At 40.1% G+C, this 27,956-nt stretch overlaps 1 protein-coding gene across 3 annotated transcripts in view; it reads left to right on the forward strand.

Moving 5' to 3' along the window:
* Positions 1 to 27,956, forward strand: part of nfatc2a (nuclear factor of activated T cells 2a) — a 147,340-nt gene that overhangs the window by 82,272 nt on the left and 37,112 nt on the right. The window contains exon 10 of one of the 3 annotated variants that reach the window (XM_072239895.1): positions 13,985 to 14,415. The exons of the other annotated variants lie outside the window; for them this stretch is intronic. Coding sequence (XP_072095996.1) covers positions 13,985 to 13,995 — 11 coding nt within the window. The 3' untranslated portion in view covers positions 13,996 to 14,415. Of the gene's footprint in view, positions 1 to 13,984; positions 14,416 to 27,956 lie in introns of those variants that run through there. 3 annotated transcript variants of the gene reach the window in all.

A 27,956-nucleotide genomic window follows, 5' to 3' on the forward strand; every position in this document is an offset into this window, starting at 1 on the left:
TTAGCAAAATGTTAGTGCAAATCTGACGTGGAATTGCAAGCAGATGAGCCTTTCATGTGGTCAGCTGGAGCCAGGCACCTTTATCCTCAACAAACATGCTTACCAAGAATAATAGGGAGCTTTTTAATTCCCAGATTCCTGGAAGCCATTCAGCAGTCACAATTTCTAAACGCTATGCTTTTCTGATAATTGCAATATCTCAACCAAGGAATCTTTTGATGATTTAGGTTGGTTACTGGCAAAAAAAAACACATACTGGATTTTATTTGCTTCTTATTGGATTCATCCCGTACTTTTGGCTGAATTCCTCCATTCTCAGCATTTGTCAGTCTATTCAGACTCTTACCTCCATTTAATAGACTCTCCATGCAGCTAAACAATATAATGACAACCTAACTGGAATGATACACAGGTACTTCACATTTATTCCTCTTTTATATTAGTCTTGTTTGCTGGGGTGAAAATAGGGCATTCAATCCGTGCCCTAGTTTCTCTTGTGCCAAGCCAGACTGGTTAAAATGTTGGTTGAATTTGGCATAACAGCAAGTTCTGTGTGCACATAGTTTTCACACTTCCAGTCAATGCATTGTTGAGCTGGTTTTAACTTTCTTACTAATTTTTTGTTGTGAATTGTCGCATAACCCTTATCTACTAAAGGCATTGGAACCTTTCCTTGAGCTCCAGCTACCATTGATATGAAGACCATTGTTTGAATCATCGTCAAGAAGTAATTTGATCAATGGAAGCATCAAGTAACTGTGGTCGTGCTCTCTTCTGTTCCTCTCATGCTGTATTGTTTGCTGAAAAGATTGAACCATACTCAGGAGAATGAACTTTCCTTGATTTAGTTGGCCTTCTTTTCCAGTTGTATCATGAGAACTATTCACGGTGAAACCAGGATACATGCCATATACTTAGACTGAGTTAAGCCCTTTTGTGCTCCAAATGACTCATCCAATCACAGGATAACAAAAGAGCTCTCAGATGCAATTTTAACTCTTCTATGTTGTGTAAGCTGCTTCAACAAAAAACTGCACAACATTGGACTGGTTCTATGATAGTAAATATGACCAAGCAGAGTAGATTTACAAACACCGATATAAAATACAAGATGTTGGACTGACAAAATACAACACCAGACTCAATTGGTGTAGTAGTGACAAAAGCATGGATGAAAATTTCATTGGTGGATGGGACTAACGTGGAGGCAAGAGAGGGGAAAAGCAGTCATTGTGATGATCATGACCTGGGTCTGAAAGTTACCTCTGATTAAGTCACTGAGGTTACAAAAAACATAAGCCAGCTTGAAGAAGTGTCCTGGAAGGGAAGTACATTTAGTTGTGGGGTAGAGAGGAAAAATACAGTGGCTTTGATATTACTATGATTTAGCTGGAGGAAGTTGCAGTCCAGCCGAGACTTGATGCCATAGAATATAATAAAAGAAGCAGTGAAAGAGTCAAGAGAGGAACAGCTGGATTTCATCAGTTTAGACTATATATGTGATGATACTAATGTGCAACAAGAGACAATATGGCAGAGGAGATGGGCAAGGGAATGTCCGAATACAATAGTACAGGCACCGGAAGGGGATCCATTGTTAAAAAATGCTTCAGGCACAATTACGTAGTTCAAAATGGATCCACGAGACTGTAGTAGTACCAACAAAATGTCCAGTGGAGGGGAATCAATGAAGAAGAGTTTCCAAAGCATCCTATCAGAGTAATATGTGAATTTGACATTGGATATACAGTATGTTGTGCAACTATTGACTTCAAAAATAACTATCAAACTATTTCTTCAGTTGTAAGCAACTTCTAGATTAAAATAAAAGCCAAAAAAAAATGATGAAATGCTTCGAGGTCAAGCAGCATCGAAGGAAAGAAAAGCACAGTTAATTTTTCAGGTTGTTGATTTTTCATCAGAACTGCTAAATGCATCCAGCATTTTCTATTTAAATTTCAGAATTCCACTTCTATATTTTTCTTGTTTTTCAATTTCTCTTTTTAGATTAATCATTAAGAAAAACAAAGAAAAACAGTCTGAGGTGCTCATCTGTGATCCAACTGGAAAATAGGAACGAATAAAAATAGGCAGTTTAAAAATTCTAGTGTTAATAACAGATATTTGTTACCTGTTATTATTACAAGAAGGATGTGGAGGCCTTGGAGAGGGTGCAGAAGAGGTTTATTAGGATGTGGAGGCTTTGGAGAGGGTGCAGAAGAGGTTTACGAGGATGTGGAGGCTTTGGAGAGGGTGTAGAAGAGGTTTACTAGGATGTGGAGGCTTTGGAGAGGGTGTAGAAGAGGTTTACGAGGATGTGGAGGCTTTGGAGAGGGTGTAGAAGAGGTTTACGAGGATGTGGAGGCTTTCGAGAGGGTGTAGAAGAGGTTTACGAGGATGTGGAGGCTTTGGAGAGGGTGTAGAAGAGGTTTCTGAGGATGTGGAGGCTTTGGAGAGGGTGTAGAAGAGGTTTACTAGGATGCTGCCTGGATTAGAGGGCATGTGCTATGAGATGAGGATGGACAAACTTGGGTTAAAATAGAACATAAAACATTGAACAGTACAGCACCTATCCTCCACATCTTTCTCATTGGTAAATTATTAGGCAAGGTACTCATTTTGAACCTCATCCACGTCCTCTGCCTCCAAACACATGTTCCCTCTTTATCCTTAAGTGGTCCTACCCACTCCCTATTTATCCTCTTGCTCTTGATATATGTGTGAAATGCCATGGGATTCTCTTTAATCCTACTTGGCAAGAACTTGACATGGCCTCTCCTAGCTTTCTTAATTCTACTTTTGAGTTTATTTCTGGCTTCTTTATAATCCACATGGGCTGTGTTTGATTTTGGCTTCCCAAACCTTACATGCATTTTGTTTTCCTTCTTGACTAAATATACCACCTCTCTTGACATCCAAGTTTCACTTACATTGCTGTCTGTGTCCTCCCCTCTTACTGGAACATACCTGTCCTGTATTCTGTGCAGTTGGTCTTTAAACACCCTCCACATGTCAGATGTGGACTTGCCCAAAAATAGCTGTTCCAAATTAACTCGCCCTAGTTCCTGCCTAGTACTTGCTCCAGTTTAATACTCACCCACAAGGTTCTTCCTTATCCTTATCCAGATCTATCTTAAGATTTAGGAGTTGTAGTCATGATGCCCGAACTGTTCTCCCACTGTAAGGTCACTCGGCTGACCAAGTTCATCAACCTTACCCATAATACTCGTAGCTTTAAAATACACACACTTCAGCACATCTATCGCATCGTGCCTGTGACCTTGCTGTTGCCTAGTTTTACTGGTCATGATATTTATCTTCCTCTTAATCCCTCCATTTTCTGATCTAGTGCTCTGGTTCCCACTCCCTTGCCAAACTATCTTAAAAACCTCCTAAGTAGCATTAGGGAACCTCCCACCCAGGATATCATTTCCTCTTCAGTTAGGGTGCAGGCCATTCCTCTTGTACAGGTCACCCCCTTCCCCAGAAGAGGTTCCAATGATCCAAAAACCAAAAACTCCTGCACCAGTTCCTCAGCCACTTATTTATCTGGTCTATCTTTCAATTCCTGCCTGAACCAGGATGTGGCACTGGAGTAATCCTGAGATTTCTCACCTTCAAAGTCCTTCTTCTCAGCCTTCCTATAGTACCTGCACAGGACCACTTATCCCCTTTCTACCAAAATATCGGTGCCAATATGCAGCACAACCTCTGGCTACTCATCCTCCTCAAAGAATATTCTGCAATTGCTCTGAAATTTTAACAGTTGGAAGACAACACACCATTCTGGTGTCTCTTTAATGATCACAATATCTCCCATCTATCCCCTACCACTATTGATTTTAACCTTCCCTGCTGCACCTCAGAGCCAGCCACAGTTCCACTGACTAAGAGCTGATAGGTCATTCCCCCCACCCCCTAGCAGTATTCAAAAGGGTAAACTTGTTGAGGTGAATTGCCTTGTGGGAGGGAGGGTGGATCCTGTACTGACTGCCTACTGCCCTTAAATATTCTGATAACCACCCTTCCATCTGAAGTCTGTACTTTAGGTGTGACCACCTTGGTAAAATATTGCTTTTTCTGGAGAGGTGGAAGCAGAGGGGAGAGGTGATTGACAGTTATAAATTTGTAAGAGGCATATAATAATCAGCCAGTATCTTTTTTCCCAGGATTGCAATGTCTAATACTATAGGCCGTATGTATAAGGTGAGAGAGGGTAAGGTGAAAGGAGATGTGCAAGCAAGTTTTACACGCAGATGTTTGTGGGTGCCTGGAATGTGCTGCCTGGTGTGGTAGTGGAGGCAAATACAAATCGAAGGGTATAAGAGGCTCTTAGAGAAACATAAAAATGTGCAGAGAATAGAGGGATATGGACTTTGTGTGGACAGAAAGGATTTGTTTAATTAGGTTAGCACAGCATCACGGTCTGAAGAGCCTACTCCTGTACTATACCGTTCTATGTTCTGAACTCTATGTATAAAGGCAATCTCCTCATTACGATATTTTGAGTAATAGAAATTCGCCATTACAGAATTGAAAATAACTACAAAACAGTCTTGCATATGGTATAAAAATCCTCTCTTACAAAATTTAAATGAAAGAAAGTAAATAAATGAACATATTTTATTTTCAATTCACATTTTCGCATTTCTTGATGCATGTGTAGATTATGTGGTTTAGTGTTGTGGAAAATCGCTACATAGACAGACCATTTTCTAGGAATCAGCTGTCACCACACCCCAACCCCCACCTCCACTATCACTCATAGGTTCCCTGCACAGCTTGTGTTAAGTATAATTGTGCAGCAGAAATATAGCAATTTCAGACAAACGTGGTGCTCAAATGTTACATAGTCACTCATAATACAAAACTTATGTGAACTGTAAGCCCATTACTTCTGTGGCAGATGTATGCCAAAATCAAATCTCATTGTGTTAGCATACTGTATAATGTCCATTGTATTAAACCACTGCTTATTAATATAGTAACCGAAATTTCATTTGTAGGAATGCTTAAGCTTCACTAAAATATTCAAGGATAAGCTATTACTTCACAAGAGGTTTCAATGTTGAGAGTTGACAGTATGGTCACATGATAGGTGATTATTTATACCCGCAGATAGCAGCTTGGTAACACAAGTGCTCGCATGTTACTCAGAAGATGATCGTTACAGCTTGCATACTTATTATAAATTTCATTACATTGAATGGGATAAATAAGGTTGCAGTGCACATATTCCTACAACATCCATGAAGAGAAATCATGCAATGTGGACATGTTTTTAATGAATTGTAGTATGAGGGGTGATTGATAAGTTTGTGGCCTAAGGTAGAAGGAGTCAATTTTAGAAAACCAAGCACATTTATTTTTCAACATAGTCCCCTCCTACATTTACACACTTAGTCCAGTGGTCGTGGAGCATACGGATCTTGGACCTCCAGAAAGTGTCCACAGCAGGGGTGATTGATAAGTTCGTGGCCTACGGTAGAAGGAGATGAGTTATTAACTTCAAACTTTCTGCATAATCACTCAAAGAGTTGAACTGCATGTGCATATAATGAGAGCCGTATAACTCATCTCTTTCTACCTTAGGCCACAAACTTATCAATCACCCCTCGTATTTGTGAGTTTTGTGGGCACATATCATTTATTTCCGATTTTAATCCTTTTTTGCTGCTTTTGACAGATTAGAATGTGGAGCAAAGTATCCTAAGCACAGAAAGCTATGTTTCTATATATCCTCATAACAACTTAGATAAGAAAAAGATAAATAATTCTGCTCTTCCTTTTGCAAGGAATTGGCTTTCTAATTGCTCTTTTCAATCTTACCTTTCAATTGGAAGCTGATTTATTAATCAGAAATCTAAGATAGAGGAGAATAAATTGTATGCCAAAACAGAGAATGGAGAAGCAAGTCATTAGGATGAAGGATCAGCAAGCAAATTTCCACTGTTCTTACACTGGTTTCCCAAGTCATTTTATTAATAATTTTATTCAGTGGCATTTGGCTGGTCCAACTAGATTGGTACCAGCAAAGCATAACAGAGAGTGATGAGTTATCACTGATGAAGTAATCTATACATGGGTAAAATACAGTGAAAAGCTTATTACACAATCAAATGTTCTGGAGCAGACCACTGTCATTCTGAAGCTTTGTTTCTCAACCACACGCTGCAAAGTAGGTGTCAAGATTCCTGGTGACTTGTTGCATGCAGGCTCTACTTTTACTGAATTATTGGTAACTGAGGAGCAGATGCTAGAGGATGATGTGCAGGAGAGATAGTAAAAGGGAAGAATGGAGTAGACGCCAAGGAAGGCAAATGGATGTGTAGATTGTGCTTTTCTTTCTGGGCTGTCCTTGAAGAACACATCCAAAAACTCACCTAAAACCACAATTTAAATGCCCTTCACCACATCTCTGTCACTGCTTGGCCAAAGTGCAAAAACTAAAACCCTACAATATGAAGATTGTAAACCAAGTCTATAATTTATGTTCCATATCACAGAATTATTCACATTTTGTATTCATTAATGACTATCTTCTATGTGGTTCTGCCATTGTTATACTACTGATGATGGCCCAGTGATTTCCTGGAGCAGGTTATAGATTCTCTTGGAGCAGATCTGAGGCAAGAAGCCCTGGCATTTTGACATGAGTGATAATAATCCAGCCTACAGGCAGGGTAAGCAGACAAATCCAGCTATCCCAACAGCGAGAACGAAAGGTTCGGTGATCCATGGAAGCCTTGCCATTCCACCAAGACAACAGCCCAAGCTGGCATGGAGGCAGCCTGAGCAGTGAGTAGCTCCTTAAAGTTGCAACATTGGACATTACACCCTAAGTTTGACTCCACAAGTTCAACCCGCACTTCCAAGCTGAAAATGATAAACCCCAAGCTCAAATATGAATATAAATTCCTGTGCCGAGAAACATCAGGCACTTTCTTTGAGTGCATAAATTCTGGTGGGCACCAGATTTTTCACTCTGCATGCCTATCGCCCACCCTGCGGGCTGCCCCATCCAAAGGTTATAGATGATGATAGAGGCATTAAGATTCAGAGGAAAGTGGAGCTGAAGCCAAGATCAAATCAGCCGTAATGTCACTGAGTGGCAGTGAAGGTTTAAAAGGACATCTGTTTCCATTTCTTTATTGCTTATCTCTATATTATGGTGAAGGTATGGAGAATGTTGATACTCTTTTGGAGTGTCTACTATAAAGAGTTTCTGCCAAAATCAAACATCAGCACAGTATTTGGATAAGATTCACAGATTATCTCAAATAACTTGTATCTTCCCTTCGAATAATTTACTTTATAGAATTGTATTTCTTGCAAGAACAATCTAATTTGTAAAAAAGGAAGAAGAAGCTAGAGTGATACAGATACTTATTGCACACGTTAGTGACAACAGTGGAAGTGTTCCAGTATTGAAGGACATTAGCCCGAATGTGTTAAACGAATGCAAGAGAACGGGAGCAAAATTTGCTACCTGACCCTCAATAATAACAGGCAGGAGTCTGGAGTTCACGTTTATGCCAGCCTAGGTATTTCTTGAGTCAATATTATAGAATATGTCCAATCTCTGTCAACATAGTGTAGTGGATTCTTTCGAACTATTGTAGGTCCCATAGTGGTTCAAATAGAGTGACACAAAGAAGTGTTTAGGCCCAAAACATCGACTGTCTACTGTTCCATAGATGCTGCCTGATCTGCCGAGTTCCTCCAGCATTTTGTGCGTGTTGCTTTGGATTTCCAGCATCAGCAGATGAGAGCGACATCTGATATTTTGGGATCTCGGCTCCAGCTCATTCCAACTGAATGAAAATCTTTTCATACCACAGCTAGGGTATCATGTGGAATAAGCCCAGAGAATCCAAGCTTTAATAAAAAAAGACTGATACATTATTGCCTCAGCAGAGGGATCTGCTTGGGTTTAAAATTAATATCCCAGCCCAATTTGGCCCATAGCATATATTAAAAAAAATTCCAAAAAGAGGAACTGAGCTGGTTTGTTGACTAGAACCAAATGGAATATGACAACATAGGGTTCAGACTGGGTTGGGTGTCAAAAATATTTAAACCTACAGCCTCAGATCAGCTGTTTACCAGTAAACTCACAAGGGCTCAGTACTTTATTTAGAGCCTAGTTCCCCATTGGAGCCCCAACTATAAAAAGGTTATACATCTTCAGGCCAAATTCACATTATTTGTGGCTGGATCAGAGTTGGCTGGGATTTTAATTTTAAACCCAAGCAGATCTCTATCCTTTAAGACAAAAAGTTTGGATGCAATAAAGCATCCGTTTTTTTAAAAAATTTGGCATGTGAATTTGTACCACCTGAAGTAAAACGTGTAGATCCTTCTGAATATCTGTTCCAATTATCGTCATAGTGAGGTAGATTGAAGTACTGAGATGTTATAAATTGCAGCAGGATATCCAACACGTTCTTAACATGTGGATTTATTCTTTCTGTTCGAAGTTAATTTCTGTGGATACATTTCCAATGTTTAAGGCAAAGTAATTGGGCAAAGAAATAAAACATGTGCACAGACATTTTTGTAAGAAGTATTATTTAAGTTATTGATATTGTAATACAGCAATTAATCTCAGCTGTAGAGTCTTAATCTACACATTTGTATATATATGGAGACACTCAATAAATAACATTTACAAATGAACTAATGACTTGAGAGAAGAATAAAGAGAATTACCAAGAAGTTATTAGCTGAAGTTTAAAAAATAGTTTTGTTTAATTCTAAAACTATTCAGCAGCAATGAACCCAACATAATTTGCCCCTTTTGGCAACTCATTAACCAGTCACTGGAATTAAAAAGACACAAACATGTTGTGTTACATGAATTATACACTACATTTCAGTAAAGTTAAATGGCTGGTAAAATGTGCTTTATTTGTCAGAGTTTAATTACCGAAATATCCAGGCTCCTATGGGGCTCTGAAACTGCTGTGGAACAGGAATATTATTGCAAAAGCACATTTTGCAAAAGGAAAAATAAAAGCACTACTGCTTTTATTTGCAATATTTTACACTAGCAACCAGTGTCCAGTAATTGTTTCATTCATAAGAGCCTAGAATTTACAACGTGATGCAGGTCCTGATACATCACAGTAAAACAGCTACTGTGAGAGTATAATGATTAATGTGCATCATGGGAAATTTTGTCTTCAATAAACGCTAAAGGAATTTGCATCCAAAGATCTCTTTATAAATCTTCCTTTATAAATAAGTTATACATAAAGCAATGATTTATAAAATAATGAGGCACAACTGGCTTGGCCTCAGATCATGTACAGTTGTGATTCTCAGATCCATGCTACATTCGAGAACCTATTTCAGACTGATGTACCCGATGTTAAACAAGAAATTGAGAGTTAAAATGTAGCAGATAGTATTTCTGTCAAAATAATTCATTTTCCAGTCTCATTGTGCAGTTTTAACATAGTAAATCAATGTAATTCAGTTATCAAACACAGTGAAATTATAACATCGGGTGTCGAGAGGAACCTTACTACCCGTGTCTTTATAGAGGTAGGTTTTCCAAGAGATAAAAAGATATTTTATGTTCTGTTGCTAAATAAAGGCACTTTACTAAGTTTCATAAAATTGGGTTGCGATTTTTGAATGGGCTTTAAACTCACTATCAGCTGTGTTAGCTCAGTCAAATGCATTGGTTCCCTGAGAGTTAGCCCTGTGCCTTCTTTCATGCTGCTTTTATGCTGTCCTGGATTTTCTTCTTTGCTTAGAAAGTTCAGACGTTACCTCTGGGAAAGTAAATCTTGCTAAATGTCATAATGCAGACGCACATTTCATGAAATCAAATGTTGTTCAACATGATTACAAACAAAATGAATGCAGCACCTTTCGATACAGTTCCACTATTTCTGCCTCACGTAGTTCACCCATTGAAGTGACTTGATCTCGCTTACAATGCACTCATTTCAATGGTACAAGATTTCAAGGTTTTCAAATCCTATTCTCAGGTTACCCTGCTCTACGGAAACTAATCCTCTGCAGACCGAGCATCGAAAAACCTGAAATCTAAAGCATAGGGTGCAGTTTTAATCCAGAGGTAATGGGAGAGAGGAGCAAGTGGTGGTGATGTTAACATGAATGTAAAATGCTTTCTCTGGCTAAATCTCAGTCCTTGGTCATTCAGCATCTGGATCTTATTTAAATGAAGAGTGACGAAGGAACAAGTAGCAAGGAGAGGATTGTTGCTGGAACTTAGGAAAGGGAAAGGGAAAACAGGGTACATTTAAAGTGGAAGTGAATTGGTTAAGTTCATAAAAGCTTAGCTGAATCCATGTGACATAATTTACCATGCTTTGGAGCAGCTTTCAAATCTTCTGAAACCTCATTCTCATAGTTCTCAAGGTGTGTATGATTTTAAGCCCTTTTGCTTTATGATGACACGGGACTGCTATCAGTAGTCTCTGCCAGCTGTAAAAAAAACAAGCTGGAACATTGCAAGACACCCTGCATTTATCCTGCCAATCCATCCAATGTGTATCATATCTCAGCCCAGGAACTGCACCTTAATGCCTTCCAAATTTAAGTACTGTTTTCACAGAAAGAAAACAGGAATAAAATATACAGCCATCCTGCGACTTACATGAGGAGACATTTAATATTATGCTGAGTATATAATTTAGAAGGTCATTGAACTGTAGATCTCTGCCTACAAATTGGAATTCCGTATTTTTTGGTATATTGGATAGGTGCCAAGGATAGCAGCAATGCAGATATCCCACCCTGCAAAAACTCATTTCAGGGAGGTAGCACCATCAATTTGCGGGAGACTCCCGGGAGAGGTGGGATGTCTGCAATAGAGCAGCTCCTTAGGAGCCGGCCAGCTAGTTTAAATAATGTTAGCTATGCTAATGAACGAATGACACCTGTTAAACTCACCTCAACACGTCTTTTACAGTCTTACCCCACCATGGGCAATAGAAAAGTCACTGTTGCAAACAGTGCAGCGAGCAACACTGTCATTATTTTGACACCTATTAGGCAGGGGTACACTTTAGTGTAGTCTGGGGTGACGTACATTTTATATTTTTTTTGGAACACTCTCCCATGGCGTGCTCATGCTCTCACTCTCTCTCTCTCATGGTTGCTGGCGCTCTTGCTTGCTTTCTCTCTTGCTCTCTCGCGCGCTTTCTCTCTCGCTTGCTTTCGCTCTCGCTTTCTCTCACTCGCTTGCTTTCTCTCTCGCTGGCTTGCTTGCTCTCGCTCTCTCTCGTGGTCGCTCTCGCGCTCTCTCTTGCTTTCTCTCGCTCGCTCTCAAAAAAATTGATTTTCGTGATATTGTATATAATTTGCGGGCATCAGGGAACCACTATTCATATGCAGGAAACTCCCGGAACTTCCGGGAGAGGTGGGATGTCTGGCAATGCCTGTGCCATTTGGGAGGTCTAGAATACAAGAGAAGGGATGTGATGCAGAGGCTTTATAAGGCACTGGTGAGGCCTCACCTTGAGTATTGTGAACAGTTTTGGTCTTATCGAAGAAAAGATGTGCTGGCATTGGAGAGGGTTCAGAGGAGGTTCACAAGGATGATTCCAGGAATGAAACGGTTATCATATGAGGACCATTTGATGACTCTGGGTCTGTACTCACTGGAATTTAGGAGGATGAGCCTGGATTTTATTGAAACCTTTTGAATGTTGAAAGGCCCAGACAGAGTAGATGTGGAAAGGATATTCCCCATGGTGGAGGAGTCTAGGACAAGAGAGCACAGCCTCAGGACGGAGGGACATCCATTTAAAACAGAGTTGCGGAGAAATTTCTTTAGCCAGAGGGTGGTGAATTTGTGAAATTTATTACCACAGGCAGTTGTAGAAGCCAGGTTGTTGAGTGTATTTAAGGCAGAGCTTGACAGGTTCTTGGTTGGACATGGTATCAAAGGTTAAAGTCTGGCAGCTCTTGGGCTGTATTCCCTGGAGTTCAGGAGAATGAGGGGGCATCTCATAGAAACATTTTGAATGTTAAAAGGCCAAAACAGATTAGATATGGTGAAGTTATTTCCCATGGTCGGGGATTCTAGGACAAGAAGGTGTGACCTCAGGATTGAAGGACATCCTTTTAGAACAGAGATGTGGCAAAGTCACTTTAGTCAGAGGGTGGTAAATTTGTGGAATTTGTTGCCACGAGTGGCTGTGGAGGCCAAGTCATTGGGTGTATTTAAGGCAAAGATAGATACGTTCTTGATTAACCAGGGCATCAAAGGGTAAGGGCTGAAAACAGGGGAGTGGGGATGACAGGAAGAATTGGATCAGCCCAGGAATGAATGGCGGAGCAGACTCGATGGGCCGAATGGCCTACTTCTGCTCCTATGTCTTATGGTCTTATGCTCTTATTCCCCAATAAAAAAAAAGTATTTGAACTTTAAATACAGCCCCATGGTATTTCAACACCATTCCATGCACTGGAATGGGAATCCTTGGTTCCCTTCAGGACTAGGTGTGCAGCTCTGCTGTGACTGTTGCACTTGGCACCTACAGAACACACCCCATGCAGCAGAATGCAGTGGCAGAACAGGCTGTCCAGGCAAGAGTGTAAAGCGCAGGGAGCAGGGACCTGACAAACGTTGTAGCACCTTGTGCTGAGATCTAAAGCCAGAAATGGTGTTACAATTGAGGGAACTCACTGCAATGCTTGTGATATGAAATGAAAATGGAGAGATGAATCTGCCAGGAGCTATGAGTGAGGCATCAATGTCACATCAGGGATCCTTAATTTACATCATTTTGCATGTTTGCAGTATGTAAACAGATACGGCACTTACAAAGTCATCCCACACCCTTATCTTGGCCTTTCTGATCACATCTCCATAATGTGAATCATAACATATCGAGCAGTGCTGAAAATGAAGAAAAGAGTCAAGAGGGCCGTAAGTGTATGGTCTAATGAGGCAATCTCTGCCTCAGGACTGTTTTGAATGGATTTACTGGTAGGTATATACAAAGGCTACTATAAATGAAAATGACTCAAACCTTGATGAACATGCCTCTGTCAATGGCTACTTCTGTAAGTGCTTAGATGATGCTGGTACCTCAACCACAATCATCTCACAGCTCAGCTAGAATCCCTGCCTGACATAGAGCTGTGCTCCCTACTAAGAGCCTGGGATGCTACCTTCAAGTCTGGAGATATAACATTACTCAGAACAGCCATGAGAAACCTCATCTTAGGCATCAAGAGAGGAAAGACCACCTATGCACAAAAAATTCAGGAACACCTGCCCAGTGACGGTCGTCGGTGTATGTGGCTGGGCATCAAGGGCGTTACTGACTATGCAAGGAGAAACAGCATTGATTGTACCAGTGATGCTTCCCTCTCTGATGTTCTAAATCACTTTTATGCACGCTTTGAGGTATGCAACAAAACACCAGCACAAAATCAACCCCCCCCCGCCCCCTCAGGTAAGCAGCCACTGTCTTCCACAGCAGCAGACATGAGAAGGACTCTGCAGAGAGTCAACCCCCTAGGCCAGACAACATCCCAGGCTGAGTGTATACACCAGCTCACTGATGTATTCACAGACATTTTCAACACTTCACTCATCCAGTCTGCTGTCCTGACATGCTTTAAATCTGCCACCATCATCCCTGTCCAAAGGACCCTACAACTTCAGAACTAAATGACCACCACCCAATGGCAGTGACACCAATTATCATGAACTGCTTTGAACAGAGTAATAGTGCATATCAAAAACTCCATTCCTGCCATTCTACGACAGATGCCATAGGATCTGTCATGAACTAGGCTCTGACAAACCAAGGAAACTTATGTCAGAGTGCTATTTCTGGAGTGTATTTTTTTTCACGGTAACACGTTGAAGCTGCACCCTCTCTAACATGCTGGTGGAGAGAGTTTTATTTGGGTTTTTAGCGCTGCAAGTAGTTACATTCGAACACGTCTCATTAGCGGGGCAGCAGTATAGTCGCATTGTTTATTCCAGGGACCAGCTGATTGCGCTTATGCCGGCCGGTTTAGCGAACAGCGCGTTGGACACCCCTGCTGAAATCTGGAGGAAAACACACAGAGGGAGATCACAAAGGCGAGGAAAGAGGACCGGGTCGAGACAACAGAAACTTATGGAGGAGTTCGGTGGGTAATAAAATGGACGAGTTGACGGCGCTAGCCAGGAGGTCAGAGAACATTTCGTGAGTGCAATGTTATGTGTTTCACTAGAACGGGGTTGCACGATGACATACCCGACCAAAACTTTTCCATGGAGGGCTTCCAGATTGTTCGGGCTGACCGGAAGTGCGTTACGGGATGTTGTTCCTGCCTGTGGCCATCGAACTTTGCAGTTCCTCCCGTGGAGGGTCAGACACCCTGAGCCAATAGGCTGGTCCTGGACTTATTTCCATCTGGCATAGTTTGCATATTGTTGTTTGATTGTTTGTGGTTTTTGTATTGCTATATTTATTTTCTGTTCTTGGTTGGTGCAGCTGTAACGAAACCCAATTTCCCACAGGATCAATAAAGTATATCTATCTATCTGTCTGTCTATCTGTCTATATTGTCCCACAGACCTTGGTGAGCAAACTCATAGTCCTCCATCTAAGTTCAGCACTGTGCAACTGGGTGGGTATTGGACTTCTAACCAACAGACCTCAGATAGTCAGGATGCACTAATGCTCTTTCCTCCCCCTCATCCTCAACACAGGGCTATGTACTGTCCATTACGGCACTCACTGTTCACACTTGACTACATGGCCAAACATCTGAGTAATCATGTTGTCAAGTTCACCGATGACGGGCAGTCATAGGGTTCATCACCAACAATGTTGAGACATCTTACAGAGAGGAAATGGAAGAGCGCAAGGCCTGGTGCAAGCCAAATAACCTCTTCTTCAATATCAATAAGACAAAGGAGATGTTATAAACCTCAGTAGAACTTGCACCATTCGCACTCCTTTATATTGGCAGCACAGCAGTGGAAACTGAGCAGTTTCAATCTCCTGGGAGTGCACCTCCCACACAAACTCTCATTGTCCCAAAGCGCTCTCTACACAGTCAGGAAAGCTCAACAATGCCTTCACTTTCTGAGGAGGCTGAAGAGAGATGGGCTACGTATATCTATGCTCACACCCTACTACAGATGTGCAGTAGAGAGCATCCCAATATGCTGCAGCACTGCATAGTATGGAATCTGCACTGTGGCGGACAGGAAAGCTTTATAACAGGTAGTCAAAACTGCCCTGTACATCACCAGCACCAACCTACCTGCCAACAAGCACATATATGCAGAAAAGTGTCAGAAAAAGGCCATTAATAGCACAAAGGATCTCACCATTCCTGTTCATGGACTGTTTGTCCCACTCCCACCAGGGAGGAGGCTACATGGCATCCATACTAGGACCACCAGACTCAAAAACAGTTACTTTCCCCAAGCATTAAGGCTGATCAATACTTCCACCCACTAACCCACACCCCCCCAACACTACTTGACCATTTCCTGTCAGAGACACTTTACGCACAGATACTCCTAGTGCCACTTGATGTACAAATAATCAAGCTATGTATATAAACTATCTTATGTATTTATGTTTACTGTGTTTTTAATTTGTTCTTTATCTTATTGTCCTTCTTTTTGTGGTGCACTAGATTTGGAATAACAGTTATTTCATTCTCCTTTACTCTTGTGCACTGGAAATGATATGAGCTATCTTGAATGTTGAATCTTGAATCTGCTGTGGTCTGTGCTCCATGTAATTTACATAAGATGGTCAATTACACCTTTGTGCACCAGTTTAGTTCGGCTGTCATTTGTTCACAGGATGTGGATATCCTAGCATGGCCACATTTATAAGCCATCCCTAAGTGGTCTTTTTTTGCGGCCATTGTGCAGGACAGTGAGCACGTGGCCAAGTGGTTAAGGCATTGGACTAGCTACCTGAAGGTCGTGAGTTTGAGCCCCAGCCAAGAGAATGTGTTGTGTCCTTGAGCAAGGCACTTAATCACACAGTGCTCTATGATGACACTGGTGCCAAGCTGTATGGGCCCTAATGCCCTTCCCTTGGATAGCATTGGTATCGTGGAGAGGGGAGACTTGCAGCATGGGCAACTGCTGGTCTTCCATACAACCTTGCCCAGGCCTGTGCCCTGGAGAGTGAAGACTTTCCAGGTGCAGATCCATGGTCTCGCAAGACTAACGGATGCCTTTACTTGTGTAGGACAGCTGAGATTTAACCTCACTTCATTGTAGAACTGGAATCACGTATAGACTAGAATGGGTGAGGGCAAAGCAATTTAATTTCTGATATCAATTAGTGATCCACTGAAGAATTAAGGACAAACAAGTAGTTTCACTATCATTATTGCCGAGCATCAATTTCAAATTTTCTTAATAATTTAAACTAAAGTCTATTCTGTAGATTTTGAACTTTCTAAATTAATTTTCTAGGCCTCTGGATAATAGATTATCATCTTTGCCACTGTGCCATTCTACTCTGATACAGTTATTTCTTTTGTAGTTGTTTTGTATAGAGAGGTAATAATTATAACACTAAATTCAACTTTAAAGCATCTGATCCATGCACCTCATATAAACTTGGGTTTTTATGTGGTCAAGAATTCTGCAATATTGCTATTTTATCTCTCAAATAATTTACTACATTTACTTTTAAGTATAATGCAATAGATTTATTGAGTGAAGGAAATTTTGTTTACATTTTATAATTTTTTATTTAATTTCCATAAGTGTTATGCTTTTTCAATGGAATGCAAATGATCTTGCGACAGGTTTAAATTTGCCTTGTGCTCTTCATGTAACAGTAGAAAGAGAAATATTTCCATCCGTTGTTATTTCTAATCATCTCTGTAATCATCTCTGTAAGATCTAACTAGAAAAATAAATTCCTGCCTTTTACCAATTATTTGTGAAATCTTCTGAGGGAGATTTGTGAATTTATTGTGAAACATACCAGTATTTGCCTTTATTCTCTGAGCTCCAGTTCATTGTTAAGAGTCTTGTCATTGCCATACTGGGAGGAGGAAGGAATTGAGGAGAGTCAATAGAGTCGCTGCTGATAATTGCCTAGAAGTGATATAAAAAATGGAGTCATATGAGGCTGAAATTCTTTCTGGTGTCTTTGTCTACAAATCCTGTATCATTTCAGAAACACTCTTTTAAAAATTACCAAGTAACTGCAAAATATTCATTTGGAGGAGAATCTTTTCTAGGCTCCATACCCTCTAACTTCACCTTACTAAAATAACATAGCTTGTTAAAGTGAGTATTGAAACTTCTGGTGGTTTAATCTGCTGTATTCTGGAATTTTTTCAAAAAGTTATTGAAATCTCCTTTGCATAGTTTATGCATAATTATTGCCCACAGATTGATACTAAGAGTGCCATTTTTCTTCTCTCCTTGGACCAATGATCAAAGTGGTATTGTATCTGGGCACTGTTCAAAGAACTTTATACAGCTTGTTATTATTCCACTAAAGCTTTTGTCATAAAGCTGACTACATGGGTCTTGGGGTTTTATAGTCTGATAGGACTTGTGGTAATGCTAGTATACAGAAGAAGGTAAATCTTACTGTTTTATTGTAATACCACATGCACTTAAATCTGCAGTATCCCATTTTCAGGGCTTATTTTGGCCAGAATTCAAAATAGAAGTCCCTCTGTACAATAGCATCTGGACAGATGTATTTGGTTTCTCTTCCTATCAAAAATGAATTCCTTAATTTTCCCTACATTGTAGTTCATTTGCTGAATTTACACCCATCTGATTAATATAATTGAAAATCCTTTTCCAGACACTGTGCATCTTCCTCACAATGTGGTTTTGCATCTAATTTTCTATCATCAGCAAATCTGGCTACGATAAATTTAGTTCCACTTCTATAGACTTAATTGTTGAAGCTTCAGCACAGAACCCCATTGCACCCCATCGGTTATACCAGGACATTTTTTTATCTTGATTTTCTGTTTCCTGTTGTTAGACAATTGACTTTCCACGATCATGAAAAACCCACAAAGCAGCCTTTTGCAATAAACTTTAATGTGACATCTTATTAAGCGCCGTTTGGAACTGTAAATCATAATATCTCCTATATCTATTCTGTCTGTTACCTTCTGCAAGAACTCTAATAAATTTGATAAACACTATTGCTCTTTCATAAAACTGTTTTCCTTATGATTTTTTAAATGTCCTGCTGTTACTTCCTTAATAATGGAGTCTAGCACATTTTCCAATGTGTATGTTACATTAACTAACTCATGCCTTCCTACTTGCAGGACATTACATTTGCATGTACTAATTTATTGGCACCTTTCTAGAATCAAGGGAAGCTTGGAAAACCAAGAGCAGTCCAGCCATTAACTCCACATCCACTCATGTTAAGATCCTAGGATGCAGGTCTTTAGGTCCTGCAAAGTAAGACCATTAGTTTCCCTAGCTGAAGGCCTGCACTCTAGTTCTACATCCTTTAAGTCTATAGTTTCGTTGTAGCTTGTTCTGGTAGTAATGGTTGTATTAAGTACCTCCTTCCATTTCCCTCTATATTTTTATTGTAAGGAGAATGTTTTTAGTGACAGAAGACAGAAGTTAGTTGTTCCAATTGTCTCCCATTTTCATATTCGAGACCCTCTTCTTCATTCTCTTCTTTCTGTACTCTTTCTACATCATCCTTTGCAGGTTTTTAAAATTTTCAGTCTTCTAGTCTCTGTAATCCTCAAAATACCGTCAACCATTTCTTTTTTGCAATTTGATACCATCCTTAACTTGCTTAGAAATCTATAAATCTATCACCTTTCTTGTAGAGTTTTTATTTCTCAGCAAAATACATCTATATTGAGAATTACAGAAATATCTCCGTAAGTGTCTGCCCATATTTTAAGAAGATATAATTTTGTGTTAGGGCTACATGAATCCTCATTCTTTATTTGGCCGTATCTTGTGATATTATTTTAATTGCAGTGCCTCCCATACAAAGGATGCATTCATTTCTATTCCATAAGTTAATGTCATTTGATTCCCCATACCCTGCTATTCTTGGTCCGGTAATATAAATTAACTGATTTTGATAATCTTACAGTTAATTTACAGAAATCCTTTTACTTGACTGTCATGTCACAATTATCCAGAGCAATTGTCATCCTCTTTGCACTGGGAGTTCAAACAGTTGAGACAAAATTTTAAAAGTTTTCAATAATATTTTAAATACGTATATTGATGTTAACTTTTTAAAATTGGTCTCAAATTATTTTCAATAAAGACACTGTAAGCAGTATATGTATAAGTGTTTATTCTCAGAAACATACTTTTTACACTATTATTCTATTGGTTTTAGAATTACACTATCGATAGGGTTTAATTTCTTGGTATTCCAAATTACCTTGCTTGTTCTACTTTCTGCAAAGTTTCCCAATGCAAAATTTTCTCTGGAGTCATTATTGCATTATCTACTATAAATGTCCTCAAACATTAAAAGCTTCACACCAGTCTTCCACCAACTCTGATCTTTACTTTTGGCAGGGGGGAGGAACTTTACTACAACTTTTAATCCATATGTTGCAAAAAATTACAAATACTAGAGGTCTGTTTCTTATGTCTCCATGCTGGTCTCTTATTTCCTTTTAAAACCTTGTTTTTAGCATAACTATATTAATAAATTATAGAATAAGGTACTACCTTTAATGTGATCTTTGCTTTGTAAATGACCAAAATCAGGTTTAATATCACTGGTATATGTCATGAAATTTGTTAACTTTGCGGCAGCAGTACAATGCAGGGAACGTCGAATGCAATACATGATAATATAAGAAAAGAAAATGAATGGCAGTAAGTATATAGACATATATCAAAAAGTTAAATAAGTTGTGCAAAAACATAAATAAAAAATAGTGAGGTAGTGTTCATGGTTTCTATGCCCATTCAGAAATCAGATGGCAGAGAGAAATAGCCATTGTGTACCTCCGTTCTGATGGTAACAGTGAGAAGAGGGTATGTCCTGGGTGATGGGGCCACTGCTCCTTGAAGTTGTCTCAGATACTATGGAAGCTAGTACCCATTATGGAGCTGACTAATTTTTCCACTCTGGGCAGCTTACTTCGATCCTGTGCAGTAGCACCCCATCCCTTGTTCCAGACGGTGATGCTGCCAGACAGAATGATTAACATGGTACATCTTTAGAAATTTTAGAGTGTTTTAGGTAACATTCTAAATCTCCTCAGACGCCTAATGACACATAAGTGCTATCTTGCCTTCTTTATAGCTGCATTGATATACTAACATCAGGTTAAGTTCTCAGAGATATTAGCACCCAGGAAGTTGAAACTGCTCACTTTCTCCACTTCTGCCCCCTCTATAAAGACTTCTGTGTGTTCCCTCATCTTACCCTTTCTGAATGCATGGTTGTGCTGTGACAATGCTCAACTACCTGGTATATCTCGCTCCCGTACACCCTGTCATCACCATCTGAGATTCCACCAACAATATCATCAGCAAATTTATAGATGGCATTTGAGCTGTCTGAGCCACACAGTCAAGAGTGTAGAGAGACGAGAGCAGTGAGCAAAGCACACATTCCCGAGGTGCGCCAGTGTTGATTGTCAGTGAGGTGGAGATGTTATTACCAAGATTGTGGACTTCCCATTAGGAAGTTGAGAATCCAGTTACAGAGGGGGGTTCAGTCCCCTAGGTTCTGTAGCTTTTTGATCAGGACAGTAGGAATGATGGTGTTAAACGCTGAGCTATAGTCAATGAACAGCTTTCTGACATAGGTATTTGTGTTATCCAGGTGATCCAAGGCCGTGTGGAGAGCCAATGAGATTGCGTCCGCCGTAGACCTGTTGTGACGATAGGTAAATTTAAATGGTCCAGGTCCTTGCTGAGACAGGAGTTGATTCTAGCCATGACCAACCTCTCAAAGCATTTCATCACCATAGATGTGAGCTCTACTGGATAATAGTCATTAAGACAGCTCACACTACTCTTCTTGGGTACTGGTGTAACTGTTACCCCTTTGAAGTAGGTGGGAGCTTCTGACTGTAGTAGTGAGAGATGGAAAATGTCTTTGAGCACTCCCACCAATTGGTTGGCACAATTTTTCAGAGCCTTACCGGGTACTCTACTGGGGCCTGCCACTCTCTGAGGATTCACCCTCATGAAAGACTGCCTGATGTTGACCTCTGAAACAGAGATCACAGGGTCACAGAATGCTGCAGGAATCCTCTTAGCTGTAGTTTTATTCTCCCTTTCAAAGTGAGCATAAAAAGATGTTGAGCTCATTTGGAAGTGAAGCATCACTGTCATTCATGATATTGGATATCGCTTTGTAGGAAGTAATGTTCTGCAAACCCTGCCAGAGTTGACAAGCATCCAATGTCACCTTCAATCTCTCCTGGAATTGTTTCCTAGCTCTTAAAATAGCCCTCCGCAAGTGGTACCTTGTTTTCTTGTACAGACCTGGGTCATCAGACTTAAATGCCACAGATGTAGCCCTCAGCAGACTACAAACCCTCTGGTTCATTCACAGCTTTTGATTTGAGTATATATGGTATGTTCTCACAGGCACACACTCATTCACGCAGGTTTTTGTGAAGTCGGTGACAGTTGTGATGAATCCCTGAATACAGTCCACTCCATTGATTCAAAGCAGTATTGTAAGAGCTCCTGGGCCTCCCTTGTCTATACCTTCATAGTCCCCACAACTGGTGCTGTAATCCTCAGTCTCAGGAGAAGACGTACAGCCAGGTGATCAGTCGTTTCAAAGTGTGGGCATGGGATAGCACGGTAAGCCCACTTGATGGTGGTGTAACAGTGGTCCAGTGTGTTGGTTCTTTTGGTGCTACAAGCGATTTGGTGGTAGTAATTATTCAGAGAGTTTTTCAAGCTGGTCTAGTTAAAATTTCCCATAATGATGGGAAAGGAATCAGGATGTGTGGTTTCAAGTCTATTGATCATGCCTAGTGTCGAGAACCTATTTGACAGTAGCCTGTGGTGGGATGTACACCACCTCCAAAAAGGTCATCCCATGGCAGGTAAAATGAACAGAACTTGATTGTAAGGTGTTCTCAGTCTGTTGAGCAAGACTGGGCTAGCACCCCCATGCTTGTATACCACAAGGAATTGGATCATGAAGCAAACCCCCGTCTTTGGCTTTAAAAGACTCAGCAGTCCTATCTTGGCAGTGTATTTTGAACCCGTCAATCTGAATTGCTGTGTCCAGAATGGAAGGGGTTAACCAAGATTCCACGAAACAAAATAGGCAGGTGGTCCTATTATCCCACTGACACAGTACCCTAGCTCTGAGATCTTCAATTTTATTTACCGGAGGCTGTACGTTTGCCAGCAAGATAGTTGGTATTGGGGGTCAAAAGACTCTTTTTTTTTCAAATGCACCATTAGCCGAGCGTGACACCCTAATTTCCACTGACCTCTTAAGGGGACAGTCTGCTGGCCACAGTCCAGTCTATTTCAGTCAGTTTAGAATCGTGATAGATTGTTTGATGGCATAAAAACGTCATTACGAACTGTACAGACATTAGGTGCAATTGTGGTTCTCAACTGTAGCAGGCTGAAGCGGGAATATGTGATCATTTCCATCAGAGCTGCTGCTTCGGGTCGCCTTTAGTTTGGCAGCCTAGAAATATGTGATTTGCTTTGAAATATATTTTAATGCTCTCTTAATATCTGAATGAATGACATTCATTCTGCCTTACTTGATAATAACTGTGAAATCTTTCAACCTTTTGATTTACCACCTCAAGTTCTGGCCTCACTGTGAAACACTAAGCTAAATGCATCCCTGATAAGAATCTCTAGGAGATTCCACAAAACCATAGCTAAGTTTACAGCAATGTCTTTTGAGGCTTACGCTCTTTAAGCCATGAATTATGTCATTTCCCCAGTATCTAATCAGCAAGAAAAAATCTTCTATCTGTATTCCCCATGTTTTTTTTGACCTGAAATTCCTTTAATATAATTGGACGTATATGACTATGTTCACATTAGCTGCTTTTCCAAATTATATTTTTGTACTGAAATTCGCTCTTCTGCTGAGTTTCACCAGCATTTTTTAATGTTGCTTTGGATTTCCAGCATCTGCAGATGTTCTTGTGTGTATTATGAAGGTTAACTCTCTTTCCTTGTTCTGTTGAAAAGTGTAAAGATTTTGTTAACCAATTTGATCTGAGTTTAATTTCATAAAGGAGCATATTTTTCATCAAGTGGTTTTCATTTCTGAGCAAAGGCTGTTCACTGGGAAATTATTAGACTTTTTTTCATTTTATAGCTGAATGGCTTTATGTATAATACAAGTAGTTCAAAGTTTCACACTTTCTATATGAAGAGTATGAGTGAGATCTTATCAGACAGAAGTATTTAAAGAAGTATCTCAAGGACTGGACCTTCAAATTATGGGGTTAAAATGATTTTCTCAAGACCAGGAGACATGGTGAGCACCCTAATCTCGCTGATGAAGAACTAGGCTTTTTGATAGCAAGAGCTGGAAAAAGCATACCTGTGATCCCAGCCCCAAAGATAAGTGTTTCCTTCTAACTATAGGCCCCTCATAGGAATTTCAATGGATAGCTTTCGTGGCATTTAGCCTGCAGTGGATTAAATAGGAAGGTGTTTTATATTACATTCAAGCAGGACTTTATCCTCCTGCTTTTCTACTTGAGGCCCACAGTTTCATCAATGTTTGTGTGCTTTCATTTTTCACTGCACTGATGTCAATTATGCTTGAGAGAGGGAAACATAGAAACATAGAAAATAGGTGCAGGAGTAGGCCATTCGGCCCTTCGAGCCTGCACCGCCATTTATTATGATCATGGCTGATCATCCAACTCAGAACCCCGCCCCAGCCTCCCCTCCATACCCCCTGATCCCCGTAGCCACAAGGGCCATATCTAACTCCCTCTTAAATATAGCCAATGAACTGGCCTCAACTGTTTCCTGTGGCAGAGAATTCCACAGATTCACCACTCTCTGTGTGAAGAAGTTTTTCCTAATTTCGGTCCTAAAAGGCTTCCCCTCTATCCTCAAACTGTGACCCCTCATTCTGGACTTCCCCAACATCGGGAACAATCTTCCTGCATCTAGCCTGTCCAATCCCTTTAGGATCTTACACGTTTCAATCAGATCCCCCCTCAATCTAATAAATTCCATCGAGTACAAGCCCAGTTCATCCAGTCTTTCTTCATATGAAAGTCCTGCCATCCCAGGAATCAATCTGGTGAACCTTCTCTGTACTCCCTCTATGGCAAGGATGTCTTTCCTCAGATTAGGGGACCAAAACTGCACACAATACTCCAGGTGTGGTCTCACCAAGGCCTTGTACAACTGCAGTAGTACCTCCCTGCTCCTGTACTCAAATCCTCTCGCTATAAATGCCAGCATACCATTTGCCTTTTTCACCGCCTGCTGTACCTGCATGCCCACTTTCAATGACTGGTGTATAATGACACCCAGGTCTCGTTGCACCTCCCCTTTTCCTAATCGGCCACCATTCAGATAATAATCAGCAGTGCTGATAAAGCATCAACTTCCTATTTCCCTCTATAGATGCTGCCTGACCTGCTGAGTTCCTCCAGCGCTTTGTGTGTTGCTTAAGTATACATGATATACTTTTGGACATCATTGCCCCATACCCAACTCCATTCATATTTGGAACAGCATGCTTGTGAAAAACATGGAATCAATTCCCCATTCCATTTGTGCTTACGTGTGCATGATATTTTTGAATGATTTTACATAACACAAAAAGACCAGGCATTACTAATTAATTTGCAAATAACTTAAGGCAAATTACAGTTAATAAATCCCTCAGACCTTGTAGAAGGCTTGTGCAGAAATTAGAGGGACCCTGGCCAAGGTATATAGTATGTTCTTAACCATGGGTGAGGTGCCAGAGAACTGGAAGATAGCTAATGCTGTCCCATTGTTCAAGAAATACTTTAAGAATAAGCCAGGAAGTTTTTGGCCAATGAGTCTGACATCAGTAGTTTGTAAGTTGTTGGAAGGTATTCAAATGGACAGGTTATGTAAGTGTTAGTATAGAGAGGGACTGATTAAGGTGAGTCAGTATGGCTTTGTGCATGATAGTTCATGTCTAACCAATCTTACAGAGTTTTTCGAGGAGGTTACCAGGTATGTTGAGGAAAGAAAGGCAGTGGATGTTGTATACATGGACTTTAGCAAGGCCTTTGTCAACATCCTGTATGGGAGACTGGTCAAGAAGGTTCATCGGCTTGGCGTTCAGGAGAAGACTAAACTGCATTTAACATTGGCTTAACAGGAGAAGCCAGACGCTGGCAGTAGACGGCTGCCTCTCTGACTGGAGGTCTGTGACTAGTCTTCAGAAATCGGTGCTAGGTCTGTTTTTGTTTGTCATCTGCATCAATGATTTGAGTGATAATGTAATAATTAGATCAGCAAATATGTGAATAACAAGAGGATTGCAGGTGTAGTGGATAGTGAGGACTGATCCCACTTGTGGGATCTGAACTACCTGTAAAAATGGGGTGAGAAATGGCTGTTGGAATTTAATGGGATAAGATGGGCATATTGATGCTGCCTGACTTGCTGAGTTCCTCATATTTTGTGTGTGTTACCACAGACCAGGCACTATTCTTGAGCCGTTTCTTCTGCCAAAATACCATGTGACCTCTTTAATAGGGGCTGGCAAGCAGCTTAAGTGACATTCAGCTCCTTACAACCTTCCAGAAAGCTGTTTCTATCTTTTGATTCAGTTACTTTATAAGGATAATGTTCCTTTCCAATCTCAGTTCAAGCTTCTGCTCAAGATACACTGTGGCCAGCTCCCAGATTCTTGTTATCAAAAGAAACTGTCAAAAATGCCTCCCTTTGTATGGAATGAACATATTATAAATAATAATTGTAGTCATTTCATAATGACAAGTGACTAAGGCCTAAAAGTTATCTGGCCCATAATCATGGTTCACAGTGTGACAATCAAAATACTTTAGGGGAGTTTTACTATGTATTAGGTAGAAGAATACGCCTTTTTCACCTTATGCCCACTAAGACCCACTATTAAAATAAGAAAAAGGTTATGTAAGTCATGAGCCTTGGTTCATATCATGGGTATAATGGAATCTCATGGAGGACTGAGGCTTTAGATGAGGAATCAGAATTTAAAGAGTCAGGTTATTGGGAATGAATACCATTGAAAAATGGCTGTTGGTAGTTGGTAAGGGTTGGCTTGGTGATCTTGGCTATTAACAGTGATCAAATTAATGGGATGTTGGCAAGCTAGCAATCAGCAGAATGATACCCTAGTAGAAGGGAAGAAATAGAAATCAGCCTTTATAACATGGCCAGTTGTAGAGAGTCACTCAGCAATGGTCGTGTTGTGAATAGTGCAGATACAAGTTGAGGGGTTGTATAAGTTATGTTTGATATTTTGCAGCATTGGAGAACCTCTAACCAGCAACTGGAGAGTTATAGGCACCTGGGCCAACAATCGGGGGCATTGCAAAGAGTTGAGAATACAGTAAGGCTGAAGGACAGTGATGTTGGAGGGTCTGGAGAAGAGCTTGTAGTGGGGGAGATTCACAGTATCAGAACACTCCAGCAGATTTCCTCAAAGACAGAAAACTAAACCTCAGATGTCTTACATCTACATGAGTAGGCCACACTATCCCCAAGCCAAACAAATCATATAATCTATAAATTTACCCTTCACAGTTGATGCTACCGTGCATATTTGACCATATGGAACTCACTGTGAGGCAGGCACACTTTCATGTTGCAGTAAATTTGTTTCATGTAGTACTGATAAATGGTATGCTACATAGTAAAAATCCGGGCCCTATCAATTGTATAAGTAGATCTGAGTGCTTCTGGAAACTACTGAACAGTAATATTGGCATACAACTTAAGAAGATGGAATACAAAATGAGAAATTTTGCTTTCAAGTAAAAAGGTAGATCTGGCTTTCAGGATTTATCAGAACTATGGAAGACGTGAATGGGGAGTTAAACTGAAAATTAGTCAGGAAGATCCTGAGATTATTTGTTTTAGCATAGGGAATCAAAATAAGAATACTGAATCTAAAACTTAGATCTGACCGAATAGGAATGAAATCAACAAATACTTTGTCACTCATTGGTAGTGGTTATCTGATACACCCCCCTCAACGTGCTGTGCCAATTGAAATTATTAATCTTTTTCTGGATAGGAATATCAAAATATATAATACAAGAGCAGCCAATCATGATCAATGAATGGAACAGGGATATGAAGCTAGATGGCTCCCTTCTTTTCTTTTGGGCACAGTTCCCTATAAGTTGCGTGGGTGCATGGCCACGCAGTTAGTAAAATGCTCCCGCACACGTAGCCTTTGTTGTGTGCAGCTAGAATTGGACACAGCTAGAAAAAGTTTACAAAACATGAAAGATTTTCTCTGTTTTACTATATTTCATTATACTTTCAATTAATAAATATAATAAAAGTATGTGATATTTCAATTTTCATTCTTAATATTCGTAGTATGAATATTACCAAAAAGACAGTTAAAATTCCACACAGTTTTCATGCCATGTAAGAAAATCCTACTCAGAGCAATGGTAGGTCCATGCAGCTGTAAAAAAATTAGAGAGAATGTTGCTCTGGGCAAGGCATTATGCTGTTAAAGTGAACATGAGCCACCTTTATCATTTGGCACTTATTGAAGGTTTTTGTATTCTTTCTAATTTATTGTGTTGAATCTCATGTATTGTCTCTTCACATCTTATTCACTTATATGTCAGCTTTTCAAATGACAAAATACTATATCTATGATAATGAATTTAATTTAGCTTTTTACCAAATTGTAGCTTTTAAACTAGTTGCGTCCACTTGTAAATCAATCAAGGCCATACCTCTAATTAATGTCCTTAGACTGTTTTTCACACAGGTTGCAATATGTACATAAAACTGGCCTAATTTATATTCTCTAAAGAAG

This window comes from Mobula birostris, chromosome 2, assembly GCF_030028105.1.
Source record: "Mobula birostris isolate sMobBir1 chromosome 2, sMobBir1.hap1, whole genome shotgun sequence".
Taxonomy (NCBI): Eukaryota; Metazoa; Chordata; class Chondrichthyes; order Myliobatiformes; family Myliobatidae; genus Mobula; species Mobula birostris.